Source organism: Amblyomma americanum, chromosome 5, assembly GCF_052857255.1.
Source record: "Amblyomma americanum isolate KBUSLIRL-KWMA chromosome 5, ASM5285725v1, whole genome shotgun sequence".
NCBI lineage: Eukaryota > Metazoa > Arthropoda > Arachnida > Ixodida > Ixodidae > Amblyomma > Amblyomma americanum.
This window is the reverse complement of record NC_135501.1, coordinates 51,356,113-51,368,106: the sequence shown is the minus strand read 5'-3', so window position 1 is coordinate 51,368,106 and position 11,994 is coordinate 51,356,113. Positions and strand designations below refer to the sequence as shown.

The following is an 11,994-nucleotide window of genomic DNA, read 5'->3' as shown; positions in this document are numbered from 1 at the left end:
TGAAAATAATTAAACTTTTTGATGGAAAAGATGATCTTTGAAAAGAGTGGAAAAAACCCTGAAAACATGAATTTAAAGAATGAATACAAAAAAAAAACAACTTAGAAAACAGGTAACTGCCAAACCAGGAACAGAAAAAAATGGTACTTTCTAAAACAAATTCTCAGACAGCAGAGGAAGTGTCACAGGTGGGAACATTTGAATGATCTCATGATACGAAAAAAGCAGCCAACAATAGATGAAACAATTGCTGTAAATTTAAAAAAAATATACGACTGCTCTGCTCATCCTGATGTATTTACCGGTCACTTCACAGACTGTTTGGAAGAGTTGAGAAACGCAATGCCAAGATCGACAAGTGGGGGTTATAGCGGGACCAACTGCAGTGAATCAGCTCATCGTCCGCCTATGCCCGCTGACGAACTATGGCGTATAGTTTGTTCAATGGTTTTTAGAAAAGAGCCCGGAATATATTGTATAAGGATACGTGAGGTTGTTATGAATTTTAATCATTTCAAAGATCTACTTCTAGCAATCAATGAAACTTTTAGCAGGACAAGAACTCCTAACAAGCTGAACGTATGGGTTAGACCGATTTCTAGAGGCCCGCGTAAATGCAGTGTCAGTGCACGTTATACTACTCCAGGTGGTCGAAATTTTCGGAGGCCTTCACTACGGCTTCCCTCATCGCCAGAGTCGCTTTGGGACGTTAAAACCTCATAAACTAAACTAATCCATTGCAATTGTTTATGTTATTCTCGTTATTCTAAAAAAACGAATATCGTTTCTAGAAAAGATGTAGTACCATGGCATTGTTACAAGCTTATTGTGACTTGGTATACTCAAAAATTTTTCAGAATGAAATTTCAAACACCCTGTTTCTTATTTCCTTGTGATTGTTGAATTTTTGGGTTTTTTCAGCCAGTCGTCGAAAATTTTGTTCAGCATGAATTGCGGTTTAGGTTATCTATGAATTATATTTTCGTGTGTTTTTAGTCTTGGTTAGTACATAATTATTAAAACACTCGTATCGCTAAATGGAACACTGGTGGTAGCATTAAAGAAAAAACTTTGCCACAGGCTTCATTTTGGAAGAGTATCGGTAAGGTGGCATAGCTGCTAAACGATTCTTAATTGTTTCCAATCATCTCACCAGTTTTGCTTCATGCCTTCAACTATTTGAGACTTCTTGATAAAGGTATAGGTTTGAATAAAGCAGATATCACACGGAATGCTACATTTCCATCATGTTAACACCACAGAACTTAGCCTGCAAATATTACTCGGCCTCGTTAGGCCGCAAGTGACACATTACATTTCTTTGCATCCGAACTGAATCCCTCTCATGGCTTAGCTGATGAGCAGCTTAATGGTAGGCTGCAATCCATTGCTCAGGTTGCTTAGGCAACGGCAGCCATTGGCAGATTTCTTCATTGAGACGAATAACTATGGCAACTCTATTGGCTGCAGAGGGTCCTTCGAGGGGCGGATGCCTCCGCGTTCTTAAGATGTATCCGACTATAAAGCACCTAATACGTATTTGGCCTGCCCATGCAAATTGAACATTACATTTTTTCATTGGTGGGATTCGTCATTTGAAGAACATTAGGGTAATTGTTTAGAGCTAATTTAGTAGAAAACACTAGCAAAACAACCACATGCTGCCTCTCTGGGTCTGCCCAACTTATATCTTGCGGCAGTGCCATCCTTCTTTTTTCGGCGCAAAGCAGGTTTAGACAACCAAGAATATTTTCTCGCTTCTGTCGATGGAACAAGCTTTGACACGATCGGTTAAATCTAATTTTTTTCATGTATGCTGCTCGCTAAGCTAATAAGACGCGAAAAGTTTTTTTTTCTATGCGAATTCCCCTGGTGCTTTCTAGACATCTTCGAAGGCCGCATTAAGACATGAGGAGAAGGAACTGTCTTGCGACAATCTTCGCTTTCCGCCATCTTCGCGATAGCTGTGTAATGGATATTGATGAAGTGCTTAATATTAGTGCAAAAGCACTACTCCATGCGTACAAACCCTGAACAAGGGTCTTGTCTTGTTGTATCCTCCTGTGCTCCGAACTAAAGAAGGATGGAAAGTGGGGCCAGTTGGTAACAGTTCATGGTTGGTGGAATAGCGCGAACTGACGAAAGACGAGAAGAGAAAGACAGCGACATGCGCTGACTCGCAACAAATTTTTTTTATTGAGAAGAACATACATTTTATACCCAAAAAATACGTGACATATCAGTAACATAGCAATTGCACTGGCACTTCAAATGGTTACACACTTATCAGACGCAAGGTACACCCTCATCAACAACGAGCCTCCCCCCCCCCCCCCCTGCTTTCCTTTCAGTTCATGAATTATCTAAGCAGCAAACCTCTTTATCAACCAGAGACAAGGAAGGCTGGTTTACACACTCTGCTTGTCTTTTCGAATGAAATATGCCTCCATTTTTTCCCTGGTTGTTTTATCTCTGTGGCGAAACAAAATCTTTGTTTTGGTGACCAAGGGGCAGCATTTTTTCTTTTTCTTTTCCTGTTTTGGGCACTCGCGGCAGCGATCTTTCAGATGGGAATAACTTGAATCCGAGAGTGAATTCAAGTGTTTTCGCAAACGAATATTAATTCAACGGCCGGTTTGGCGTATGTAAACTTTCTTACAAGAGAGTGGAAGCTTATAAACAACTGAGCAGGCGTAATCGACCAACCGTGACCTATGTGCTACTTGGCATTGGAACGGGCTAACACTTTTTTTTCGGTGCCGTATAAGTTGAGTGGGCTATGCCGGGCCAATAGCAATCGCCATGAACAAATAAAAAGTGTTTGCCCGTACTCACCGAACTCGCTCAGCGCCAAACTCGCACAGAAAATCCATGCCGAGAATAATATCTCCAAACCAGCGCTGCAAGATGACGAAGGTAACGGGGCACGTGAGACCGTTAATCTCAACATGAGAAGAGCAGCGGCCGACTGGGGTGACGAGGTGGCCTCCGGTGGTTGTGATTTGGGGTCCATCCCACTGCGTGAGTACCTTGCGAAGGCGGCGGGACAGCTCCCCACTCACAACGGAGTATTCGGCGCCGGTGTCGACGGGGGCCGTCGTGGCATGGCCGTCGGTAAGTACGCGAAGATTATTGTATACCGGGTGAGCAGAGGCGGCGAAAGCATCGGCGGGTAGGTTGTCGTCGGTAGTTGAGGGGGAGCGGGACGTCGTACGTGGAGGCTTACAGATTCGTGGTCGGCAACGCCACCTCCAGGCGTCGCCGGGCTTGGTTTTCTCTTTCCCGACGAGGAGAAAGGCTTCCGCGGTGGTCGCGAAGAGGGGAATCCAGCCGGCGCGGCGCCGGCGGCGAGCTAAACGCCCGACCTGAAGGCCGCACAGGTGGTGGGGAATGGCGCAAAAATTCCTCAATTTCACGAGGCTGTTCGCCCTACTTGGGCGGGGCGCATCTCTCCGGAATCCGCGAAGAGCTCCCGATAAAGGAAGGGGCGATAGATGTCACTGGCCTTCCCGCAGTGGATACATAGTGGACGGTCATTGGCAGTCCTCCACGCGTCGGCCTTGCTTGGTCCATGCTGGTGGACACGAGGCATGTCGGCAAGCGCAGGAGACGGAAGTGACTGTGGAGCAAGGGACGGACGGTCGACCATTGGCGGCGACAAACGACAGACGACGGAGGCGTACGTCTCGGTGGGCTCTGCAGGAGGTGGGGTGAAGGGGCAGCGAGGATAAAGTGCACGTTGCACTTCTTGTCGGACGACCTCTGTGAGGGGGGACGAAGATGTGCAATCGGTGGGTGGCAGATACTTCCGAAGTTCCTCCCTGACAACTTCGCGGATGACCTCGCGTAGGTGCATGGCATCGACAGGGTAAGCCGCCGGGTGGTATGCGAAAAGACTGGAAGTATTGGAAACTCCAGCAAACCGACAATAATGATCAGCTCTGGTTGCCAGGGCACGTTCGATATTAGTCACCGCGGACATAAACCCGGCCACGGTTGTGGGAGGATCCCGAATGAGGTCGCCCAAAATGTCGGACTTGACGCCTCGCAGAAGAAAACGCACCTTCTTTTCCTCGGTGGCTCGGGGATCGGATTGGTCACTAAGCAGCAACGCGTCTACCACGAAATTAGTGACGGTTTGCTGGTGACGGCGATGCTGGTTTGCGAAAGTGTTTCGCAGCTGAGTCTTGAATGTACCCACGAAGTAAGGGTGTGCTCGTGGTTCTCGTACCAGTGACGGGCAGTGCCCTGAAGACAGAAATACAAGTCCTGCAGTCAATGTTCCGCAGTCCAGACGTTGAGGCTGGCCACGCGTTCATAGCGTTGAAGCCAATCGTCCATGTCTTCGGAGGCTTCGCCACGGAACGGGACCGCGGAACGAGAGGCGATGCGGAGGTAAACCACAGCAGGTGCAGGCGAAGAAACGGTCTGCTTGCCTTGGCTCACAGTGGATCGAGTCATGTGCAGTGCTGGCACGCACCTTGTGGTAATGTGCGGCAGGGGGCCGAATTCGGGGCTGAGTCTTTGAAGTCGCCGGCTGGTACGGATGTCATCCTCCTCTGCAGAGGGGCGGCGGCCCGGGCTGGCAAAGCGACTCTACGTAGCGGGAGGTAGGGAATGACGTTGCATAAGATGGCACAATGGGGAACCAGGACTACAGGAGCAGGCGCCAGAGACAGGTCAAGTGTTCGGGGCCGTTCTCACGAACGAGTTCTTCCGAGCTTCTACCTGTTCACCGTCGATCGGCACCCTGCTGGTTGCAGATGACGTCAAGTGCAAAATCAAGGAAGAATAATAACACACTCGACAATATATAGTTTTTTGGTAAAAAAGAGAAAAACATTGCTTCTTCCAGCTCGCAAAGGCTTCGCAAATGATAGTAAACAGGTTTGAGTATTATAATAAGGCTAGTTTGTTAGAAAAAAGTGGGACGTATATGTCCCATTGGCACATTTCGTGGCTCTCAGAAGTGGGACAACACTGCCCCTTGTCTCATGAAGGCACCATCCTTAGTTCACTTATGCACCTATTTAGTGTGAAAGTCACCAAACCAAGAGGCCACAGAGGTATCTTGAATACCCACACATGAAGTTTGTGCGGACCTCATTTCCTGTGCACCTTCGCCTTGTGGAAACTTTTTGTGATTGTGGCCGCTCCCTGTGAACCGGATTTCGTCAAAGACTCCAGCCATTTTTGGCCGCTCTTTCAGCCCTCCTTGTTCTTCCGGAATCGTCCAGTGCTAGTGCATGCCTGAATGTTTGTCCACTTATGAATTGCCGTCTCAGAGCAAGCCGGAACAACAAGTATGTTATGGCATTGTTGCTGTTGTATGAGAGAAGCATTGAAGAGAAAACAAAATATCCTATATCAGGACATCTTGGAAAGCCCATGAGACGTGTAGGAATTTCGCTTCTTGTCCACGGCCCCCACCGACATGTTTTAGTCTTGCAGTGCTTTTGGGCAGATGACAGCCACCGAAGAACCATTGGCAAGTTTCCGCGATACTTCCACAGTCTCAGTTGGATCTTGGAAATTGGACAAGAGGTGAACATCTTTAGGGTCATGCCACTGATAGGCTGTGACATGATCTTCGGAGCGCCACAGGTATTCTCCCCTCTTCAGCTTGTAGTTTCGCTTCAATTCCTCGTGCAAGTGCTTTCTGTTTGTGCGAATCGTCCCTGCGGCTAGGTTTCTCCTCTGAGCGAGAGTTTCCATTAGTCGAGTGCTGGTAAAGTATTTTTCAAAGAACAGCCGCGTTCCAGGCTGCATGTTCTCTGACAGAGAAAGTACGACATGCTCACCAAAGATTTCATTGAATGTTTTTCTGCATTCTCGCCTTCATCGAACTGAAATCGCCACATATAGCTCGTCTCTGAGTGTGCCCTGCACATTACAAGCCCTTTTTATGGGCTACATTAGAAGCTATATATACTCTTTCATACTTGATCTTCCTGTGGAAGCTGCCATGCTTTCGTCAATTGCCTGGTGAGATTACATTTATTATTCTTACTGAAATTTTTTGTTCCCTTTATCAATGAGGGGACGCAGTTTAGCAAGCCTGTCATAACCATCTTCACCTCTTTTCTTTCCTTTGCTTGGGTCGTTTACATGAAGGGAGTTCATGATATGCTGGAAGAGGTTGAAAGACATCACTTTGGCGATTTCTTCGTAGTAGAAAAGGAAATCACGGCTCATGTAATGATAAAAGTGATATCGTGGTGAGACGCTCATCAGAAGCAGCAATCCAAAATAAGCGCGCAACTCATCTATTGTGAGTGCCGCCAACTTGTTAGGGTATGTTTGTGTCCCAGCACGGTTTGTGCGCTCTAAAATAATATAACACACTTCATCGCCGAAGTAGAGATCAAAACAGTCCGCTGCACCCTCCACTGGCTTTGTTGAGAACTGAAGGTCCTATGATTTTGGAATCCAAACGAGGATCCGCGGTTCATTTGTACTCCAGTCGTCACCAACTTCCTCTTCTAATACATCATCTACTTCGCGATAAATCTCGACTGTTTCCCGCTTGCTTTTTTTTCCTTTTCTTTGAAATTGTTGGTTGGCGTTTCTTTCGTTTACTTGTTCATGAACCAGCTTTGATTTCATCTTCGTCGGTACTCGAATCTGGTGGTGCAAGCCTCGGCACGAACGGTCGCTCGGTCGGTCAGTCTGTCAGTGCTTCTTGAAACGGCGTTGACTGAGCAGAATAAAACTAAAGATAAGCTACCTCTAACTTTTCTTTCGAGCTAGGTGCTTGCGTAGGTGACGGGTGCTTATATAAATAAAAATATTGTGGAGAATATCGAAAGGAAGAAACCACTGCGGGGTTTTCATAGCTTCCAGGGGAGAAATTATCATATTGCCGCGAATATTTGCAGTATTTGTTCGTTTTTCAAATCTGCCGTCACACCACTCTATCGCTTCGTTTGGGACGCAAGGCGTGACTAGATTTATCTCGATTGATCGCAGCCAGGCAGAGCTGATTCTACGTTGTTGCGGAATGTTCTAGTAACTTTGCGCTCTTTATCTCGAAAGTTCGCTATCAGCTTTAAATTGAGCATGACCGACAGCGGCGGGCATTCTGTTCGACGACCACCGAGCACGCTTGTCGCTTCACCGCCGCCGAGTGATTCAGTCCATTTTGGGTGAAAGTTAGCAGAGTAAACAGTTTTCTTTTAGGAGACCCTTTCGTCCGTCTTAATCGCTGCTTCGACTGCCGTCACCACTACGTGACAATATGACTTGATGCGAATAAGAGCGGCAAAAAGAGTAACTATACTTTTGTCCTCACATCGGTGCGATGTGCACCAACGGATGATACCGGACATCCAAATGTAGAGTTTTCTAACTACGCAAACATGCCCCGTAGTCTGATTTATGAGCATAAACTTCATTATCCAGCAGGTGCGGAAAGGGTGTGAAATTCATCAACTCGTTCAATGTTACGGCAAATAACCATTTACGGCCTGGCGTCTATAATTTTGCACGCGACTTTTCATATATTGTTCAAGCGTGCAACACTGTTTTTTTCCAAAATCCGAGACGCCGGCTGCATATTTAATTCCTGATAGACAAAATGGTACGGCCATTAAGTGTCTAGAAACGAGGATCAGCTTTTCCAAAACAAGAAAAAAAGAGACATCATGACGTTCTTCAATTCATGTAGGAATTTCTTTTGTACTAAATAACACCTTAGTTAAGTTGCTTCTGTCGGTAAGAAAGTTAATTGGTCATAAATATGTGATATGGGAGAATGAAGTTTAAATTCCGCTAGCGCTGAAATCAGCGGCGTAAAGCCGTTCGTTAAGATTCGGAGCCATTCCTCTTCTTTCTCAATGTAGAGCATTCTATATGTGTACGCATTCATTTTAAAATTTTAGTCGATAGAGGGCATAATCCGTATTTGAAAGCAATAAGAATGCAGTGCATTTTATAAAGAAACCGAGCAGCTGTCGCTCCCTTCGTTTGAAAGGAGCCAAAATAGCATTTTAAGAAGGCCTATTTAGGCAGTAGCTGATTGTGTATATATGTGGCTACAAATGCGGCACAGGTAAATGCACCACAGGTATTGCAGCGTCAGCTATAGACACAGTTCTGTGGGTTGTATCTGCCACCTGATGCGATTTCGTCGCAATGCAAATTACATTCGTGGAAATGGTGGCGTTAGTTGCGCAGGAGGAATACAGCTTAAAGTATGCAAGCAAACAAATGCTCTGTTTGAAATTATCTACTTCGGGCGGAGACATGAGGTATAATCCATCTCCAAGAGCGTCGTACTTAATACATCGCACATGAATATGAGGCTGAGTAAATCGGCTTTATTAGTCTGTCTCTTACACTATTTAATTTCAGCATGCATTTCCCGCGATGTCACAAAATTGTTGTTATTTTTCAGTTGGATGTGCACACATATCCGTTATAATCTTTTAGGTCTAAGAATGTTTAGCACCTTCTTTTTTCCAAAAGCAGTAAGTGCAACATGTGCGTCTATGCGTACCGGGGCACCGGCTCCCAAGGAGCGGGAATAGTGCAGGCGTCCATGCATTGGCGCAGGGTCTCGAAGTTGTTCCCGTTGCTGTGGCAGCCTCCGTAGATGAACTGCCGGCCTTGCTTTGTTTGAACATCGTAGTAGAAGCGCGGGACGCCAGCCATGCAAGGGCCGGAGTATGGAGGGCGACGGCACACATCAGCCACGGATGCTGAGGATGAAGAGTAAGTTAAACAATCAGCACCGACTGATTTGCACCCTTGGTATGCTGTTTATTCTAGCCTAGCACTGCTCAAGAGCCCTTTCATTTGTCGCTAAATATTTCGGAATTTCTTTCATTGCGATGTGAAATATGAACTGAAGATATTCTTCGTAATTCAGGGTACAATATTCGCCCCTGAATAGGCGAGCTGACGATTGTCAGGTACGCAAAAGACCCACCCTATTCCACGCCTCCCACTGTGAGGTTCACTCTTCAGTTACTTAGAAAAAGTGACGTTGGAAATATTAGCTTCATAAAGTTATCCTGATCATGTCCGCACCCATATACTAAAATAAATAACTACTCATCTGTTTTGCATTGTTTGTAGTGAGTACACAGCTTTGTGAGAACAACCTAATAAAATAGAGTGCATGAACTTCCGAGATCCCCCTTGCAAATTCTTACTATAACTTTTAGTGTGCTTCCTTCTCATGCGCCAGAAAACATTAAGGTAATGAAGTTCGGAATATCAGTGTACATACCGAACAGTCCACTGCGCACTCCCCAAGGTCTTTCGGGCCAGAAATAAACTGTGAATGGAAAATCAGAAAAGCCTTGGAGAAGATGGAGGACACAAAAAAAATTATTGATGCGCAGGAATAGGGGACATCTTGGTGTAGGGTTTTTGAAAGTTTGAAAAGCTGATAGCAGGACCAGAAAAGTGGGCCGCGATATGGCGCTTCAACAGATTTCTTCCCGTGGATAAACAGCCTGTAAACTTTTGCTATAGGCTGTATGTGAGAAAACATTTAATAACATAGATAGCGTAAACTTTAGAGTGCGGAAACATTTTGCAGCGATATGATGGCATTGTACTGAACTTATTTGTTAGAACACTTTTGTTTCATGTACTCGACATTTCCGGCTTCGAGCGATAAACGCTGGCTTGTGTGAAGGAGAGTGTGACAATTAATAATTTGGAAGGCAATATTAATAGTTATGACATAATCATCAACTTCTAATATTTGTTCACACTGCATTGCTCCAACCTTATTGAACTACGTGGGAACACGAAACGCAATCTTTAAACTAAAAAGGTCAAGTGGTCACTCGATTGCGCACATCTGCAAGTTTCATTAACCAGTCACGTTTACTCGCAGAACACGTCATTTCACACTGTCGCTTGCTCTCGTATCGGTTCTCGTTTCCTCCGCAGCCGCCGTAGTTCAAAAGCTCGCACTTTCCAGTCCTGGCATTGAACCACCACATCGGCATCATCGCCTTGCAGGGACCGCTATCGGGCAGCTGGGTGCATCTCATGTCAAACGCAGTCGCTGCTGCAAGCAAATAAAGTGATTTTGTTTATTGTTACTTCAAATAGCACTTTTTTGCTTACGCAAAAAGTTCAGTACAATAATTCTTTAAAGAAAAGTACAATTCTTCCGATATGACATCTACAGCTTGGTCAAGGAAATGTAACCTGCACCTCGGGAGCGGCTTGTCCAAAATCCTCGACCTGTGTTATCCGCGTATGGTCTCTACCAGAAAGATCGGTAACAAAGCAACGATATATGTTTCTTAGTCATATAGCGGAGAGCAAGTAGCTTTTCCTCGCATTTCGAGACCTCTTAGTCTTCGGGATGGTCGTAAGAAAATCCCGTCGCCCGTTTACCTTATGCAAAGACGGTACAACTTTCATATCTATACAACTGCTCGGCCGCAGCAACCACATTTAAATGGGGCACAAAGGGAAGAATTCGGGTCGCTGACCGGTAATGGTGCATATTAAACTTCAATTATTTTTAAGTATTCTCGAGACAGCATTACGACGTGCTTCATGGCTATTTTTACATCTCAACACAGTTACGAGGTTCAAGCGTATGTTTTTCTAAAGCGCTTCCTTTGCATTGCTCCATCAATTATAACCTTTAGGCTTCTTTTCTTTGCTAATGCGACACGCTCTGCTTGAGAGCTCAAAACGAAAAGAGCAAAGACCCTCCGCAAATTTCGGACAAACGGATTTTTCAACCCACTAAAGCTCTGCACCTTTGTCTGCCTGATACAGAATATTGTCCCAACTGGACGAAGGTCAGAGCAGATAGCGAACTCGTCGTGCACTATGTAACGCTGCAATTGCGTCTTATTGTTTCTCATAACCTCAACCTTCACTCTAGAGTGTTCTGCTACACTTGGCCTCAATCGATGACCAGTGCACAATGGTGTAGAGTGCGCTCTTTTTATTGGGCATTATTACTGGTCAGAAATAAAGTTATTTCGTCCTCCTCGTGTTTAGGAGCCTACTGTATTTTACCTCAGTAGAAACTTTCGGGACGGGTAGATCCTTGCTGTATAAGGCAGACAATAATACTAACCTTCATTACGAGTAAAGAAATATTTTTCGGCCCCAAACAATTTCTTCGAGGAGAGTTTCATCTTTGGGTACGTTAGCTCTAAATTGTAATAACGCATAAAGCTACGACTGCTCTTTCTTTTAGGCCATATCGGGGGTTCCTAGAGCCGGCTAAGCATGTCCAACGATTGTCATTGAGAGTGGAGTTTGTAAATCTGAGCATTAGATGACACCGAATCGCTTCAACTTGAATAACAGGACGAAATAAAAATATTTTTTCCTGCCGTTGCTTGTATGTTAAAGAGACAAAAGATATTAGCTATAGAAGATTATTTACAAGAGAATTTCTTGGAAGAAATGCCTTCTATTTGATCTGTATTTCTTTCTTTGGTGTTATTTGGGTGATAAGAAGAAATAAACCTCACATTTTTCATTAGCTGCTTTCATTGTAGACCTAGTAGGTCTATCAAAACAATTATATCTCGAGTCAAGATGAATGTGTAAGTGTGTTTTGTATTGTACATCCAAGCCCCACAACCGAACAAATTGCATGCGACCTCTTCTCACTTTAGTTAAAAGGGAAGGGACACCAAATTTTCGGGTTGTCCGCTTGAGAGTTAAATGCTGCGTAGTGATGCCATAAGCATAGCTCACTGTGTTAGAAGCATCAAAACGCGTTACAAAATTTGTTATCGTATTATTTGTACTAGGTCTTTTCGGTTTTGGTCCGTAGTTACCAGGTTTTTGTGGGACGTTGAAACCTGGCAGACATATCTGTTTTTGTCAGGTGGGCACAAAAAACTGTGACGTTTACCAGCAGGCGCGTCGACTGCTTGAAAAGCACGTGCTACGCACTGACACGCACAGACAGACCTTCCGCAAGCCGCAATGTCATCATCCAGTGGCTCCGATTCTGCGCAGGACGAAGCGCCTGAATTTCGTTTTGCGCCGGAT

General features: G+C 45.1%; 1 protein-coding gene across 1 annotated transcript; it reads right to left on the bottom strand.

Moving 5' to 3' along the window:
* Positions 1-8,472: 8,472 nt before the first annotated feature.
* LOC144132424 (BPTI/Kunitz domain-containing protein-like) lies at positions 8,473-10,027 on the bottom strand. Its single transcript, XM_077664832.1, has 3 exons — positions 9,839-10,027; positions 9,233-9,280; positions 8,473-8,699 (listed from the first exon to the last, which is right to left on the bottom strand). The coding sequence occupies exons 1-3, from the start codon at positions 10,008-10,010 to the stop codon at positions 8,488-8,490; spliced, it is 432 nt and encodes a 143-aa protein (XP_077520958.1). The 5' UTR covers positions 10,011-10,027; the 3' UTR covers positions 8,473-8,487.
* Between the last annotated feature and the right edge of the window lie 1,967 nt (positions 10,028-11,994).